At 38.5% G+C, this 18,648-nt stretch overlaps 1 protein-coding gene across 4 annotated transcripts in view; it reads left to right on the top strand.

Annotated features, from left to right (window-relative positions):
• Positions 1–15,915, top strand: part of epha8 (eph receptor A8) — a 157,898-nt gene extending 141,983 nt beyond the window's left edge. For all 4 annotated transcript variants that reach the window (XM_040003199.1, XM_040003198.1, XM_040003197.1 and 1 more), the window contains exons 17-20: positions 6,793–6,942; positions 7,052–7,242; positions 8,118–8,276; positions 11,237–15,915. In XM_040003199.1, the coding sequence (XP_039859133.1) occupies positions 6,793–6,942; positions 7,052–7,242; positions 8,118–8,276; positions 11,237–11,351 (615 nt within the window). In that variant the 3' untranslated portion in view covers positions 11,352–15,915. The remainder of the gene's footprint in view (positions 1–6,792; positions 6,943–7,051; positions 7,243–8,117; positions 8,277–11,236) is intronic.
• Positions 15,916–18,648: the final 2,733 nt, after the last annotated feature.

Raw genomic sequence — 18,648 nt, 5'->3', positions numbered from 1 at the left:
TGTTCGGACCACGCCCCGCTGCAGTGGCTCCACCGCATGAAGGATGCCAACGCCCGGATCACCCGGTGGTATCTGGCGTTGCAGCCCTTTAAGTTCAAGGTGATCCATAGGCCGGGGGCGCAGATGGCAGTGGCCGATTTCCTCTCTCGCTCGCGGGGGGGGGGGGAGTTGGCTCGGCCGGACGGCTCCCCGGCCTCGAACGGGCGGTGGGGGTGTGTGGCGGAGGCGTGGCCCCGGGCGCAGCTGCAGGGGAGGAGTGGAGCGGAAGGCTCAACAGGGCGGCGCTGCGAGGCCGGTAAGAACAGCTGATGTTGTTTATGGACTGATGATGGTCTCCCTCCGCTGTGTTTATAGTGAGACGAGGAGGAGCGGCCAGAGGGGAGATCAGCTGGGCTCGTGAGCTGTCAGACTGTGTGACTGAGTCAGCTGTCAAAACAACAACACTTGAATAAATGTGGAAGTTGGCTGTACCTACCTGTGTGTGCGTGTGTCTGTGCCTGGTGTATTCCACAGGCCCCCATTAGAACCCATGAGAAATGCAAGAAATGCATTATTGCTCAGTCTGCAATATCTTTCCCAGAACAAACACCAATTGCAAATAACATACTAAAAATAAACCTGAAAAATCTGTTTAGAACAGCGTACTATGTTGCAAAGAGTGAACTACCACTGGCAAAATTTAGCAGTCTTTGCAAACTTCAAAAAGCAAATGGCCTAGATCTTGGTTCCACTTGTCTCTTACCCGTGACTTCAGTGGAAATTTCAAATTCAGGATCTGACACAGACTGATTCATGTCCTACACAGTTCTTACAAGTTCATAGAAATTTCTGTTCAATTAGAACCAAGTATTTGAGTTGATGATTGTAATTTTTATACAATGTTGTAATTTGTTTTTCAACAATTTTTTGATTATGTTTTGTTTCCTTTACAATATTATACTTTAATGTATAATATTGTAAAGGAAACAAAACATCAATCAAAAAATTGCTCTCTTTTTTATTCGGGCTACTTAAATTTATTTTGGGCTACCAGAGATTTTGAAATTTTGCGAGCCCTGAGATATATTTATTTTTTTTATTACTTTTTTGTTTCAGCAACATTAAATTTAAAAACTGTACTTTTGAGTTAAAATATATATTTATAATTTTAATAAATGACAAATTAAAAAGGCATAAACATTTTTTTTGTATCGAAAAAATATCGAACCGTGACACCAAAGTACTGAACCGAACCGTGAATTTTGTGTATCGTTGCACCCCTAATATATATATATATATATATATATATATATATATATATATATATATTAGGGGTGCAACGATACACAAAATTCACGGTTCTGTTCGGTTCGATACTTTGGTGCCACGGTTCGATATTTTTTCGATACAAAAAAAATGTTCATGCCTTTTTAATTTGGCATTTATTAAAATTATAAATATATATTTTAACTCAAAAGTACAGTTTTTAAATTTAACCCTAACCCTTGTGCGTGTTTTTTATTTTGACAGCGAATGCGCACCTGCGGACCACTTATGTGCAGCCCTGGTTATTTAGCTCGTCATATTGCAGCCACAGAAATTATTTTGTCCATGAAACCATAAAGCTGCACTTTCTTTTTGCCTTATAGTCTGATTTGTCATAACTTCTCCGTTTTGTGGTAAGCTTTTCTTTGGCTGTCACTTCTTCACCCTGACCTGTCTTATTTGGCTCAGCAGAACTAAAATATATATCGTGCTGCTTTTACACACGGACTCACATAAGCTCAGCGATTCTCTGCGCGATCAACCTCTCACATGTTTAAGCTTGCTGCGGGAGATTTCACTTGTCATGTTTGCATAGTAAGCTAACGATTAATAAGACGATGTCAGAGGAATTGGTGCACAAATTATCATCACTCACAGATCAGTGCTGTCGCTCTCTATACACAGTTCGCACGATTGCAAAGTGAAAGCAAAAAAACAAGCGCAAATTCAAACGCGATTACAATATGTCACATATTGACAGTGGCTCACCGATGCCAATGACATAATTACCCAGCTACATTTCTGAAAGAATGCAAAAGCATTGACATATATTTTTCCTTCCTACAATAGCCCGACGGGCAGGGAAGAGATAGATTTTGGTAGCCCGACTGAAAAAATCGCTAGCCCCAGGACGTCGGGCTAGCGATATTGCGAGCCCTGTATCTGATTGAGGAATCACTCATCTTTGGAAAAGAGAGTTTATTACAGAGAAATGGCTCTTTCCAAAATAAAAGCTATACTATACGCTTCTTCTGGGCTATATTCTCAGCAGCATAAGGAGAATCATGTGCTAACAGCTGTCTAAATGACTCTGCTAAAGTTAGTAGCATGCTTGTTGTTTTTGTCTTTGCACTAGGATGATGTCGGCGTAAATGTGCAGTCATATTCGTTGTGTTCCCACTAGTGCTTTCAGGTTGATCTCGTTGAAATGACCTTAACGCCACAACACGGCAAATCTCCGTTAACGAGCTACCGCCGATCGCCCCGTGCATGGGGCTAGACGGCCAACACGTTAACGAGCTAACTGCGCTAACACACTAGTTCCGACCCATGTAATTGAGCATTGCATGGCACATCCAACATACTGTTTTACTTTAGTCCATGACTCGCTTACCTTCAGGGTCATACGTCACATGAAAACCAAAATAATTCCAAACGCCAGATCTGAATGAGGGTGGGGGTGGTCCATGTTGCAAGGAGAGCTTAACTTCTGTCTTGCTAGCTTGCCCTGCGCTCTTCCTTCTGACTATGCTGTCTGTGTTGAGCGCTCAGTGGATCTGCGCTCGACAGTGCAGCCTAGGCGGAGTAGTCGAACGCAGATTCACTGAGCGCTCAACACAGACAGCATCGTCAGAAGGAAAGTTGATAAAATAAATTACAAATGTTGTATTGTTCGATACATATGCGTACCGAACCGAAAGCACTGTATCGAACGGTTCAGTATCGATACGAATATCGTTGCACCCCTAATATATATATATATATATATATATATATATATATATATATATATATATATATATATACACTGGTTTTCTCATCACTCTTGTAAATCAACCATTGCTAAAAATATTGTGTGTATATATGTATATATATATATATATATATATATATATAGATCATGTTAATATTGCTTTGTTCTGAGCAATAAAGTATTTCATTTATGTATGGATCCTCTGATTGCTGTGTGCTTGACAAAGTGCTCTTCATAGCGAGCAATTTGAACTTTATTGTTTAAAATGATGCTTTAAATTTGTACTCAGTCAGCACAAACCACTGAATTTTGTTCTTTAAAAACATATCTTGATTATATACACATATCAGATAATTACCAGAATGAAAGTAGAAGCACGACAAACAAAGGCTGGAAATTAAAACACTTTTTATTAGGCGGTACAAATGGATTTTGAGTCAACTGAAAGAGCTACTTTAAAGAATACTCTCATTTTAAACCAGTTTGAAAGAAATATATTGAGTGTTAACCAAAAAAAAAAAAAGTAAAAGATTCCAGTGCTTTCAGATCCAAATCGGCTTCAACCCATTTGTCTATTAGTCTGTAAAAGCACAGCAATCAGATTATAGACACCAAGGTGATTATGTACAGCATCACCCAGTGTGAAGGAGAAACTGATTATGGATCGTGATATACGGACATTATGGCGTCACAATAACACTTGATTGTAGCTGAAGATTAAAACATTACTGCTTGGAAATTATGGAGGTATAAAGTTATTCTATGGAGTCAAAGGTGGCAGCAAAGTAACTTTGAAGGAATTGAAAGTACGGAAACTTTGGCCTGTTTTAAATGTTTAGCAGAACACCGAGTGTCTGTAATTGGCTATATTTGGTGAGTAACCTTCAGAGGCTTAAAATTACCCACAGGGAGTGATTTGTTTGTTTAGGAAGTGATGTATCCATTTGTCAACTTAATTAAGCGCTAGTTTAATATCAAGTACAATGCAAGTAGTTCACTTGCTAACACTTGCAAGTCTATTCTTGTCCTGAGAACATACACATACACATCATTGCCCTTTAGTGTGTGCTGTTATTTTCTGCTTTCATTAACATTTGCTGTTAAACAGTGAGCAGGCATGTAGCTCATTTATGAATCTGTTTTACTTTAGTAGTAATTTTATTTAACTAGAGGTTCCTTCCATGGTTAAAATGTTGTGCTCTTTTTATGTTGCTGAATCTCTTTTATTGATGTCATTACTTTTCACTTTTGATATCTGACTAACATCCTACAATACAGTCGAAGATTTTAAAATATCATTTCAGATCAAGCTTTAACTAGCTTTAGCATTTAAATGCTGTCCTCCCACTAAAGTTTTAGCTATAGATAGACACTTTTACTTAAAGGAAGTGTGTGTGTGTGTGTGTGTGTGTGTGCCTCTGTGTTTTCTTCCTATATTATACTGAAACCCTTAGCAGAATCCCTAATCACATCATCACTACTTTTTCCTTCAAAATGGCCACAAAAGCTGTTACTCATGACATGACTGCTAACTTTCATGTGTGTTTTAATATACATTATTGGTGCTCTAGGGCAGCAGTTCTCAATCCTCAAGCCCCCAAAGCCTTGTCGGATAAAAACCACCAGCTTATATAACCCTATAAGTCTAGTCTATTTTAACCACTTCCATTTGTTTCACTTTTTCCTGTAAACTGTTTTCAAATGATCATTATGTAGGTCTGTTAATACTTTACCACACGTTATTTAAATAGATCTGCTAAATAACTATTTTCAAAAATATACCAATTACTACTGCAAGTGATTGAAACTATGCATCTATTGTTTTAGCTAACCATGATACTGATTTATCCTTTAATGACATGTTTACCTACTTATCTATTAAATTGACTATATTTAAACAATTTATTCATTACTGAGAACTATCAAAAACATTCAGGCTAACTACTTCTTGCTACAATGTAGCTACTACTGCAAGCTTTTCAAATTACTTTTAGCTTATCAATTTAACCCTTTATTGATTAGTAAACTATTTATCCATTTATCTAACTGAAACTAAACTGAAATTAAATTCTGGTGCTTTTTATCCATTCATTTAAGCTATTTAGTCAATATATTGTAGTTGAGTAAGAGTCTCTGACTCCTAAATCTAAATTGTAAGCAGGTTCCACAGTAGAGGAGCCGGACAGCTGAAGCTCTGCCTCTCATACTACTTCTGAAAACTTTAAGACCACAAGTAGGCCAACAGTCTGAGACCTTGGAGTCCTGTTAGGATAATAAGGTGCTATAATGTTTTTAAGGTATGATGGGGCCTAATTATTAAAGGTTTTGTATGCAAGGAGAAGGATTTTAAATTAAATTTATTTAATTTATAATTTAATTTAACAGTTACCCAAGGAAGAGAAGCTAATATGGGAGAAATTTGCCTGTTTTCTATCCCCAGATTATTTAGCAGATTTAGTACTCTCACTCTAGCATTCTGGATTAACTGAGGACTTTTCAGGGAGCTTTTAGAGGGAATGATAATAATGAATTACATAAGTCCAGCCTAGTTTTTCAGCATCACTCTGAGACAGGAATTTCTCATTTTAGCTATACACATTTTTATTTAATGTGCATGCTGAAGGACATATCCTGATCAGAAATAACTCCAAGACTCCTGACAGAGTTACAGGAGCAATGTCATCTAAAATGATTAGACACCATCTTTCTAATAGTTTCAAGAGTACAATAAACTCAGTTTTGCCTGAATCTAGAAGTAAGAACTTACAGGTAATCGAGCCCTTTATGTCATTAAGGACTGCCTGTCCTTAATGACATTAGTTGATTTGTATATTCTGGCTTGATGAATGAATAAAGCTGTGTATCATCTGAATAGAACTGCTTTTTTGTTTCTATTTTTAGCATGACAACGATACAAAATGTACTGCCAATGCAGTAAAATTATACCTGAATAGAAAAATATACAGTGTAACACTATCAGTCGTGGATTGGCCTCCCCAGAGCCTCAACCTCAACCTCAACATGACTGAAGCAGTAAGAGATCATCTTCACAGAGTTCAGATCTCAGGTCCAAAGAAGAGCTTTTGGAAGCACCTTCAAGAATCCCGGAAAACTATTCCTGAAGAGTATTTAAAGAAATTGCTAGAAAGGGTACCTGAACAAATTGAGGCTGTGAGGACGAGGAAAAGTGCATCATACCAAATATCGAATTTCAAGTTTGTTCGAAATGTAGAAACTCTGGCTGTGCTTTTATGTTTGCATATTTTTAAAATAGATTGCTGAAACTATTTTCCATTTTCCTAGCAAAATAAAAAGTGATGAAGGGTGGCACTACACTTTCGCCCACTACTTGATTTAGTATTTATGTTTATCCATTAATGCGACTCATTAAATACTTTAAGCGACTTTTTTACTGCCACTATAACAATTTAATATATAAGCTTTTTATGCATTTTATTTTTTACTTTTAGGCAACCAATTAAAAATAGTATTTAGCAATTTAGTGTTATTAGACCATTTTAACTATTTACCCAACACTTTAAGCTATTTCAGCATTTCATTTGTTAGTTTACTCTGATCTATTTAGCCCACTTAAAGATGCTTATTTAGGATATCCATCTGTGTGTGTGTGTGTGTGTGTGTGTACAATAGCAGGATGTGTTAGGGTTGGGACAGGACACAGGCTCTGCGGACACAATGGCAGTGAAACGTTTAGCTCTGGATGTGGTCTGTCTTACATTTTTTCTCCAAATCTCCTCTGTATCCTTGCTTGAATTTTTTTGTCTTCCTGGCAGGGTGGAAAAATCCCAATCCGGTGGACAGCTCCAGAGGCCATCGCATACAGGAAATTCTCCTCCTCCAGTGATGTGTGGAGTTATGGCGTGGTCATGTGGGAGGTGATGTCCTATGGAGAGCGACCATACTGGAATCTCACTAACAGAGATGTGAGTGGTGTTTGCTGATTTAAATGCCATTTAGCGACCAGAGGTAATGTGATGGTTATTTTTATGCTACACATTGTGGCCTTATGCATATTCTGCTGGACATGTACAGGTGATCAAATCTGTTGAGGAGGGCTACAGGCTGCCTGCTCCTATGGGCTGTCCTGCTGCTCTACACACACTCATGCTGGATTGCTGGCAGAAGGATCGCAACGAGAGGCCCCGTTTTTGCCAGATAGTCACCGTTCTTGACAAGCTAATCCGCAACCCAGAGAACCTGAAGTCTATGGACACGCTCTGCAGGTAGGTGGGCAACGGAATAAATCCATATTTGCAGCGGCACAACATGAGTGCATTATGTCACATGCCGAGGAGTCTTTTTGATTTAATTTGGCAAGACAGCTCGCCAAAATTTAATCAAATATTGGTTCATGTGATTAGCGGATTAAACTGCAAATCAAAGCAAGACACCACCTGCGAGGGCCTGAGAAGATGATCTCCGGGACAATATATGGTGACTGACTGTTAAGCTACTAAGTAACCATCCTGGTGTGGGAAGCAGAGTAAATCCAATCTCATCCCACTGCTATCAAGCATGGGCGCGGTGGGATAAAGTTGCAGCCTAAAGTTTCCCTCAAAGTTGTCTGGCAGATGAAGCGAGCGGTCATGTTCGTTTTCCAATAAGCTCATCTCTGATAGACGCGCTGTGCATTAAGTAAAAGCCTCGCTGTGATATTGACATTGATCCATAGTGAAACTGGGAGCAGGTTTGAAAGGACACCCAGGCTAAAGCTAGACCTGTGTAAATTGCTCAGTTCAGATCTCAGGTCCTATGGAGTCAATGGTGCATGACACTGTGAGGTGAGAGAAACAGTAGGAATATTAAGAGGCAGAGAAGCAGGAGGAGTGTTAAACATTTCTCCCTGTGTTAATCTACCCAAAGCAGCCATCCTGCAACCACGGTCACCACCTCTTCTCAATCATTTTAACTGCTATCGATTTCCTGTCTCACATACTCGTGCATTTCAAAAGCCCCTTTTCCCTCAGGATTCTCCCTCTTGCTCACTTTTTGACTCCTCTCCTTTTCAAGCTGCCTTCAACTAATCTTTTTGGCTTCCGATACATCTTCCTGTCTCTTTCACTTCTGATCCACTGCCATCTGTCTTTATTTGCTGCAGTTTAAACAGTCCTACACTGATGGAGAGAGCTATCCCTGACTTCAGCAGCTGTAACTCAGTAGACGAGTGGCTGGACACCATAAAGATGAGCCGCTACAAGGAACACTTTGCAGCTGGGGGGTACCACACTCTGGGTCACGTCATAAGCATGAACCAAGGGTAAGCGCTTCCTGGGGAAGTCTCAGCAGCTCAGAGGCAGTAGTGAGCTGTTAGATGTAGTAAAATCAGCTTTAGTGCTGATTTTACCTGTTGTCAAGTTCTGCTTTGCAATTTTAACTTATTTTATGTATTTTATGACTATTGCTTCTTTTATTAATGTTGTTCTTTTGTAAGATGACCTTGAGTTTTTGAAAGGCGCCCTCAAATAAAATGTATTATTATTATTATTATTAGTAGTAGTAGTGTAGGTGCTCTACAATCTCTACCAGCTAATGTGAGAGAAAATCACCTCACACAGACCTTAAACTGCTTTACAGGACATAGAATGGCATAGCTTGTACACAGAAAAGAGGTAATATATTATATTATAACACTTATTGATTATCATCTCCATTCTTCTGTCCCATGAGCCTCTGAGCTCAGTCGAACACATATTAAAACCTCCCACAATGCTTTTCAAATCTGACCCAGGGGTCAGGAACTTATGCCACCCAGCCTTCAAGCCTGTCCTTCAGCTAGCATCAAACTACATTAGCACAGCTTTCCTATAATATGAAACTAAATCACTCAGACTCTCTCACACCAATTTCTTGAGTGTCCATTAGTGTATATCCAAAAAAAGGCCATTTCAAGTATGAGGCGTTATAATATTTGCAGCTGATGGAATTACCGTATTTTCCGGACTACAAAGTGCACCTGAGCGCATCCTGTTTTGTACATACATTAGCCACTACTTTGAAGTTTGTTTTTCGCGCTACTTCGTACGGCACTACGTTACCTGGCGGACGGACATGTGACCAACATACCACTCTTTAACCCCGATACTGTGTGTCTGATCACATGCCCTTGCGCCAGGCAACGTAGTGCCGTACAACAGAGGAACAAACAAAACAAATCCTCTTACGATATGACAAAAATCATGGACAATCCATAGAAAAGCCGCACCTGACTAAAATCCGCAGGGTTCAAAGCTTGTGCAAAAAGTAGCGGCTTATAGCCCGACAATTACGGTAGTCCCTTATATAGTAACACTAGGGAAATGTCAGGCTCACTGAGCTCTGCCATCCATTACCTGCTCTGAGTGAATTATTTACATTAATACATTAATTTAATACATTGACTTACTGTATGCTTATATCTACACACACACACACACACACACACACACACTGAGGGGATCGAACTACCAGAAGGCAACATTGCAGACATAGAGGACAGCTACAAGTACCTGGGAATCCCGCAGGCAAATGGGACCCATGAAGAGGCCGCTAGGAAAGCTGCAACCAATGAAGTACCTCCAGAGGATCAGGCAAGTCCTGAGGAGTCAGCTGAAGGGTAAGAACAAGATCAACACCTACACCCTGCCAATGATCAGGTACCCTGCTGGAATAATAACCTGGCCAAAGGAGGAGATAGAAGCCACTGACGTCAGGAAAAGGAAGCTCTTACCATGCATGGAGGGTTTCACCCCAAGTCCAGCACCCTGAGACTGTACGCTAAGCGGAAGGAAGGAGGCCAGAGACTAATGAGTGTCAGCACCACAATCCAGGATGAGACAACCAACATTCATGAGTACATCAGGAAGATGGCCCCAACTGACCGCATGCTCAGTGAATACCTCAGGCAGCAGAAACTCAAGAATGAGGAGAAAGAGGAGGAACCATCATGGAAGGACAGGCCCCTGCACGGTATGTACCACCGGCAGATAGAGGAAGCGGCTGACATCCAGGAGTCCTACCAGTGGCTGGACAAAGCTGGACTGAAAGACAGCACAGAGGCACTAATCATGGCAGCACAAGAACAAGCTCTGAGCACAAGATACATAGAGGCTGGTAGAGAACCCAAGTTTGAAGGATAAAGACTGCCTGCAGGGGCAAGAGGGGATTTTTTTTTTTAGATGGATGGATAGATAAATTATAAACTGTTGTGTAAACAAGAAGAATGTAAAAAACTCTATATAAACTACTTTGTAATGTCATATCTTTTTTTATTTAATTTTAATATCCAAATTTTGTTGATTGGGATTCTGTTGAAAGTTTAATGATTGTATTGGTGCCTGTCAGGAAAGGACAAAGGCTGGTATGAATCCACAAACCGTTACCTTGGTCTGTAGGAAGTAAGAATGTGTGTAGTTTTCAGAAATCATCTAAAGCCTTTGTCCTTTACTGACGGGCACCAATACAATCATTAAAGTCTTAGGAGAAACTTGGTTGTGTTCCTTATACAAGGAAATAAATGCTATTATTTTTTAAATCCATAACATAGAAATATATTCCTAAAACAGAACACCTGGGCATTGTACTTTTTGACCACATATAAAATGTACAAGTACCATCTTAATTACTCTTACACTGTTTCACTTCAGCAGGCAGCAACTGAACAATCAGAGGAAAATTTTTCAAACACTGATACCTGCATTAAAGCAGCCTATTAAATTAATGGAATAATCAGTTACAATTATACTCAGATCTTCCCGTGTCCTAACAGCGGCGCAGTAATGCTAGTGAGATATTTAATGACGCACGTGCCTTGCATTTTTTCCTCTAGGTAAATACACTCATTTATACAGTTGCTTTCCAGACTCACAGTCTTGACACTTAACTCTATGTTTCTTGTTACATGTTATTGTACTAAATTCAGTAATCACATTACAGTTATGATTATGTGTTTACTTCCATTACAAAGGTTTGTAATTACCTGCAAGATGCCCAGGTCCTGTGAATAATGTATTATGATTAAACAGGTTGTTGGTGGTTTGTCAGATTTCAAAACCAAGCTGTGCTGCCATGTTCATTTTAGAGAGAAGAGGCTTCGTCTTGGAAAACCTTCTAAACAAGCTGTAGTTGTTCAGTTGTTTTCCTGATCACATGTCATAAACTTTAACACACTAACTGGGGCCTGTAGAGTCCAACTTTCATAAATCTTCAAATCTGATTTGTTTTTGTGTGTGTGCCATATAGGGATATCCAGAGGCTCGGGGTGACATTAATGGGCCATCAGAAGAAGATCATGACCAGCGTCCAGCTGATGAGGGCGCAAGTCCTCAACAAGAGTGTGCCGTCGGTGCACGTATAATTCCAATGCCGTGGTTTCTCTGCTGAAATCTGGAAACCCAGGCTTCTAAAAGGTCACGAGGGACTCCACTGGAAATAAAAGGATCAGAAAACTGGGAGATGTTGGGAACTTTCCAAGACTTTTCTTCAAGAGATGAAAGAACAAAATGTGAAAGGTTTTACTGACAGAACAAGTAAATAATGACTTCTTTGGGAAAAGTCCAACCTTTTATTTTGTTTTTTTCCCAACCCAATTAAATTTTCTGAGTTTAAATGTCTTGTTTGTAAATGAAAAGACTGCCTTAATTAGCACAAATGATTTTATTGTATTCTACAAAGAGAAAATAATTTATCAATCATGAATTTATCAGAGAAATATGATTTGCAGAACCAGGCAATAGCAAGAGTAGATGGAGTGATGTAGTAAGTGGGGTGGGGGGTTTAAATGTTTCGATGGCGCTTGAGAAGCTTGAAAAGAATGAGGTCCACAATGAAGCTCGAGCCGGGACAAAAAAAAGTTGAGGAAAGTGAAATAGGGCTCACCCGAGTTGCCAGATCGCCTCCGCAGTGGAGAGGACCTATTTCACCCCGGGCTATTAATACCAACAACAGGCACATTTCTCAACCGCCCAACCTTGATGAATGACCCCAGGAGAGCCCAAGAGCCCTCTGCCCAGTCTGAAGCTGCACGGCGCACAACTATTGTACTCGGAAGATGTGTGTGATTCAGTTACAGTGCACTTTATTCTACAATCTCTCTGTGTTGTAGAGGTCTTGCAGTTGTGCCACAGATCTAGTTGCAGCCACAACTACAACTGCAACTAGATCTCCCTCCAGTCCTTTCAAGAGTTAGCTGTTTTAAAGAATAATAAGGAAATAATGAAGTAAAACATTAATAAACCCAAGAAGTAGAAGAGAAATCTAACATTTATTGGGGTTATACAGTAAATACATTGCTTATGAGATTTATTTCAGTCTTTTCTTCACTGCGTCAGAAAGCAGAAAAGAAAATATGTTGAAATATTATGCACTGTTATTCCATGTGCATAATATTAAGCAATGCTGGCCATTTTTATGTTGTGGTAAATGCTATAAATCGGATGTATTTTAAGTATATTTGGGCATATTTATTCCAAGTGCACTGTCATCTGAAATTCATTTCAAATCAGGTGTAAATGTGACGCAAGATGAATCCGTTTAGTTTGTAATGACCTTGAGAACAGCAGGTTGATGAATTGATCTTACTTCTTAAGTTCACTTGGCAAGAATGTGAGATCAAGCTAGTAAGCGTCGAACTGTTTTCATGCCAATGGTTTTAAAGTCTGTTTTCATCTTATTGTACTTTTCCTACAACATATGTTGTAGGATATCAAAGCAAATATTTCCTGAAACAAAACTATGTTTTATTGTTGCTTGAATGGGTCAGTGTGTCAAATTTACTGGAGTCTATAGGCGGAACTGAAATAGAGGTTTTAAACCTAGGATTTCATTAGTGGCCTGTAAGCACATGTTGTATATAAATGATACATGACACTCATTGGTTTCTGAACATTTTGATGCCTCAAAGTTAGCATTTTGCTGTGTTGCTTTTGGAGCCAGAAATTAGAACATTTACATAAAGGGTTGTGTGGTTAAATAGAGGTTAAGGGTATTAGGCTTGGTTAGCGAGTTGCATTCAGAGAGTCTATGCTTGCAACCCACCGTATCTGCTAATTAGTAGCAGACTAATAAAATACTAGAAGTTCCCTCAACAAAACTGGAGTACAAATTTCTTAGGCAGGATGTAAACCACAGCAGGCCATATTATTTACCGAATAAAATAAAATGCTACAAAGGGCATCGACAGCACAAACATGGCCAAGAAGTCCAGTTCAATGAAAAAAATTAGAGGAGGTGAGGATTTACAAGTGTACTGACAGTACACCTGTAAATCAAAGTGGCTGTGCCTCTAACATCAGTATCCAGATTAACACATTATGACAGGAGAAGCTGTCATAAAAGCACCAGGCTGTAAATTTACTTTTAGCTGTCCTAAAGCTGGGAATTCAACGTTCTTCCTGAGATATTAGAGAGATCCAATTTTTTCCGACTTCATAGTGACTTCGAATTTAATTTCCCAGAGGTTCCAACTTTATAATACAGCAGTTATTTTAAAAAATGTGTCAGTTTTAGACCACTTCTTCTTATTTATATAGGTGGAAGGGTTATCTTTCACATGGCCTGCCAAGTTACAAGGCCATGAATGGATAAACCTAACTCTGGCTTTTTGCATTGAAGTGAGGCTTTCACCTGAAGGACAGCAAAGGAGTCAGCTGCAATGTGCTACCTCACCATTAAATCTTACACAGTAAAACTATTTTAGGCTGCTTCCTTATTCACGAGTGATTACCATAGTGGAGAATTCCATGTTTGATTTGGCAGAGGTTTTATACCAGATACACTTTCTGAAAAAAACCCAAAGAGCATCCTCCCGGGACCAGTGAACTTTTGCTTTTTAGGTAAACATTTAAACCACTACACTATAGAGACATTGTTCCTTTTCATTTTTAAAAAATAAATTTGTATTTTATTGCCAGTTCAAAGAGCTGTTAAGCTATGTTTAATGAAGGAGAGTGCTAAGCAGATATTTATCTGTTAGCAAGAAAAAAATCTACAAAATACAAAACAAGTTACATGCATTTGTGAAATAAATATCAATGTAGCACAAATTTATATATTTGCCGATTTCTGTTTTCACATAAGAGAACACCTGTTTCCTGAATATGGGCGTCAGTGTCCCAAATACTGAGCACCCAATGTTAGCTAAATCTACTCCATGTTGTTACCACCATTACACACAACAAATGTGTCCTGTCCAAATAGTCCTGATCAGGTCGATCTCAAAGTTCCCCATAAATGACAATGAAAATTACTAAGCATACTGTACATTTTTATATTTTGTACTTAAATAATCCCTTAACTAGTATTCCAGTAATAAGTTACTATAGCTTGCAATTGAAATGAAATATTTGGGTGGAAATTGTAGATTCTGTATCTTCTGAATAATATTTTACTGGGTGTGTTACAACTGGAAGCCCTCATACTATTTTGGCAGTTCATAAACAAAATGCTACAAAGCGTGTTTAGTTCAGTGAAACTTACTCCTGGGATTGAGCACTGACACTATTCAGTGCGATAAATCTGTATCCCAGCGTTCTGTCTTTCAATAATGGGATATAATACACATAAGCTACGCAGACTGTAAAATAAAGTGTTACTTCTGATCAAATGTGATCACACTGTTTACCTCGGTGTTTGAGGGAAAGGTTAAGAAGAACATGTAAGTAGAATGTTTATTTCGAGACACTATGAAAAAGTACATAATCAGTCCTAATTTATACCCCCCTCCCCCCGAGCCATCAGGAGAATGTCTTTTCTTGTGCACCTTGGTAGGTTTTTCCTCTAGATGGTTGATGTCAGTTTTTATTAGAAGAACCTCATGATATTTCATGAATATGTATTATAGTGGCATTTCACTACTGGTTTACTTTTCCTTTAGGATGCTTTTGAAGATACTGGACTGAAAACCCATATTTTATAAAGTTAGGATATGTTTTTGCTAGATGACTTGATTTATAATGTATACAGCAAGTTCAGTCACTGGAAGGAAGAAAAAAATGATAACAACCGGATTTATTCACCTTTCATTATTTATTCATGCTCATTTGTTTTCCAAATAATACAAATCAGAGAGGTTTTATTACAGTCAATGAATCATTCTTGTTGCTAATGATAAATCATTAATGTGCAAACTGTCCATAAATACACAATAAAGGAACGTTTGTCTGTGTGTGACTGCAACAATGATGTTGCGACTGTTTTTAACACAATGGTTTTTACTGTTTTTAATTGTCGCTGCACTAGCTTGAGTCCTGAATGTCTGCACAACTTAAACTTCATCAGAGCTGTTGGTGTTTTTTCACATTTGTTGTTTTAGTCAAATGAGTCCAGAACATGAAGTGTGATGAGCAGTTATCGCTTTCTAGTTATTATATGCTTGACTGCATGAGCTGAGGGACTTTCCTGCTGGCACTGATTATTTTGTTATGCAACTGTGATTGATTACATCACTGTCAGGCAGCTGATCTGGGATCTTTTAAATTAGCAAAGCTGCTAGTTGAATTTCTACCTGCTTTGCTAGTATTAAAGACCTCTGAAAAATTATTTTGTAACTGCAGTTGAAAACATGACTGGTTTTAGTAGATTTCTATTGAGAAATAAAAAATATCCTTAAACTAAAATATCAATGTGACAGCATCCCATCCAACAGGCTAAAGAGCAGCCAGTTTGCACCATGAAAGTGAAAACAATTACATGTTATTTTTAAATGTATCTGTGACTAAGTTAAACACAGCATCTCTTGAGCTCTTCATTTTTACGTAAGATTTGTGTGAAATATACTAAATGTATGTGAGTATATATGTTTGAAACATTTTTTATTGCTATAATTCACATTAACAGTCACATCAAGGCACTATATAACTGCACAGAAATGCCATACATTAACAGTGAGAAAACCCAAACAATCAGATGACTGACTATGAGCAGTGACGGTGGGAAGAAAAAAAAACTCCCTTTTGACAGGAAGAAAACTCTGGCAGAACCAGGCGAAGGGAGAGCCAGTCATCTATTATGAACGCTTACGGGTAAGCAGAAAGAGAAGAGAGCGGAGGGAGACAGGACCAGAGGGACACTGTGGGTGACAGAGAGCTTGGGTTTAATAATTACCAATGATTAAATGCAATAGTGGTGTATAAATAGAGATACACACAGAGACTGAAAAGAGGTGGGTGAAGAAGAAATGCTCAGTGTATCATGAGATGGACTGAGCATCAATAGCCCACAATGACACCACAAATCCAATATCAGCAAATTCCATGTCAAATCATAACCTCATGGGGTGGTTATAGCTCAGGAGGTAGAGTAGGTCATCTATGAATCAGAAGGTTGGTGTTTCTATCCCTGTCTACTCCAGTCTGCACGTCAGATATCCTTGGGTAAGATGCTAACCCCAAGCTGCTCTTTGATGCAGCCATCGGATTATGACTGTGTGTAAATGTTAGATATAAAGCACTTCAATAGAAAAAGCATAGAAAAAGTGCTTGTATGAATAAATGAATGAGGTAAGCTGTATAGAGTACTTTGAGTGCTCAGGTAGAGTAAAAAAGCGCAGTATAAGAACCAGTCCATTTACCATGGCTTTAAAGACGGAGGGAGAAGAGATAGAGAGCAGATAGAACCGAATTATAATATTCAAAAGGTTTAATATGTTTATATGATATGTTTTGAGTTGAGCATTTACAAGAATACCATTATTGTTAACTGTAAAGGATGTGCATTACCAACTAAAACTACACAACTGAAAATATAATATTATTATTATTAATATTATTATTATACTGTTTATATGTGTTTTGAAATTTGTGGTGACGCAAACGTGAACTGTTAACTGGGATGAAAGAGTTGGAGAATTCTCAACATAGAGAGGTTTTAATGCATTCATCCAAAACAGAAGAACATATTTTGTTACTAATGTGAGAAAATTAGCACACATATGATATATTTTAATTGTACATAACGACTGTGATCTGAGAGGCATGTTTTAAACCAGGCATGTAAAGTACCAATGGAACAATAGATTCTAGTCTCTTCAAGAAAATATCATCAGCGATTATGTCAAAGGAAGTATAGTTAGGAGTGCAGAGTCTGCTTACATCAGTAGATCACGTGTTATTTTGACCAGGGCTGTCTCTGAAAACCATACTGAAATTAAGTATTATTAAGGTGAGTGAGGTAAATCTGCATAGCAACACTTTTTCATACATTTTTGAAAGCAAAAGTAAACTAGCACTAGGACCATAATTATTTTCACTGAAAGCGTCTGCACTTGGTTTCCAAAGAACTGGAATTATCACAGCTGTTTTGAGGGGTAAAGGAACAAAGCCAGTGATTAGGTTTTCCCTAATCTGTGTTAATGCCAGTAAAAGGCAAGAAACTGAGAGGACAAACTGGATTTAACCACATGAGTGGGAAGTGGGTTAAAATAACAAGTGGAAAGTTTACATTTCTTAATAAATTCCGATATTTCCTCAACAATCAGGAGTTTAAGCTAGAAAGAAGAGAAGGGGCATTCAATATATTACCTAGAAGACTCAGCTGTTGATGAATATTACTATTAAAAATTTGTCAAGTTGTCAAAAAATATTGTTTATAGTAGAGAAAAAAGTCCAAGTATTCCTTTCACCAGACCTTATTAGTGTTGCATAATATTCAGGTTTATCTGTAGACACAGCATCCTTGCAGTGGTCAGTTTTGGGAAGGTTACTGTTAAAATGTATTCCACTACAGATTACAGAATACATGCCCCAAATGTATTTTGTAACATATTCCGTTACGTTACTCAATGAGAGTAACGTATTCTGAATACTTTGGATTACTTATTATCATGCTTTTTACAACTACATGATTGTACTATTGCTGTGTGATTTATTACTATTACTGAAGACTACTGGCCATACCAATAGCAACTACATTTTAAAATCTTAATATAAAATGAGTAACAGTAGGTGGACATTAGGTAAGGCTGCACTTTTTGCAGCGATCTCGTATAGAAAACTATTCCGCGCGTATATAAAACAGGTCCACGGCTCCGAACCGTAGTAAAGGGACCTCTGGCTAATACGTCGGGTTTGTGTCGGACTCGTAGCTGAAAAATAGCTTTACTTTGTTGTGTGGGTCAACTTTGCTAGCGAGAGACAGAGAGAGGCGTTGAAAGGCTGCTCCAAAGGAACTTATTGTTTCAGAGAAAAACACAAACACACTGTACAGTCGAGTCTTAACAGCTTACTTACAACTGGGCTCGTCAGGCACTCTTCTTGGCTGAAGTGGTTATTATTATATTTACATGCTTCCAGCTCCCGTTTCTGCACGGTGACAACTCGTACCTTTCCACTCTCCTTTTTCTCCCTCCCTCGCTCACAGACACTTAACTGGTATGACAGTCCATTCTCCCTGCAGCATTCTTTAGGGCTATGCCTGTAACACTTTGCCTATTGCCTTCATATTAAATACTTTTTGTGAATAATTTTTACAAATATTTTTTCACGTCATTATGCGGGCCGCAAGTAGAGGTGACATGGGCCGAGAGATTGAGACACAGGCATTAGAGCCTCTTAATGCGTGTTTTGTTTGGGTTTGTATTCCGTTACTCCCCAACACTGGCAGTGGTGCATGTGTTGATAATACATATCCTAATGAAAAACAAGACTAGCCTTTGTACA

This window comes from Simochromis diagramma, unplaced genomic scaffold, assembly GCF_900408965.1.
Source record: "Simochromis diagramma unplaced genomic scaffold, fSimDia1.1 OVJJ01000646.1, whole genome shotgun sequence".
In the NCBI taxonomy this organism is placed as follows: Eukaryota; Metazoa; Chordata; class Actinopteri; order Cichliformes; family Cichlidae; genus Simochromis; species Simochromis diagramma.
Note: the sequence above shows the minus strand (reverse complement) of the source record. Positions and strands in the feature narration are given on the sequence as shown.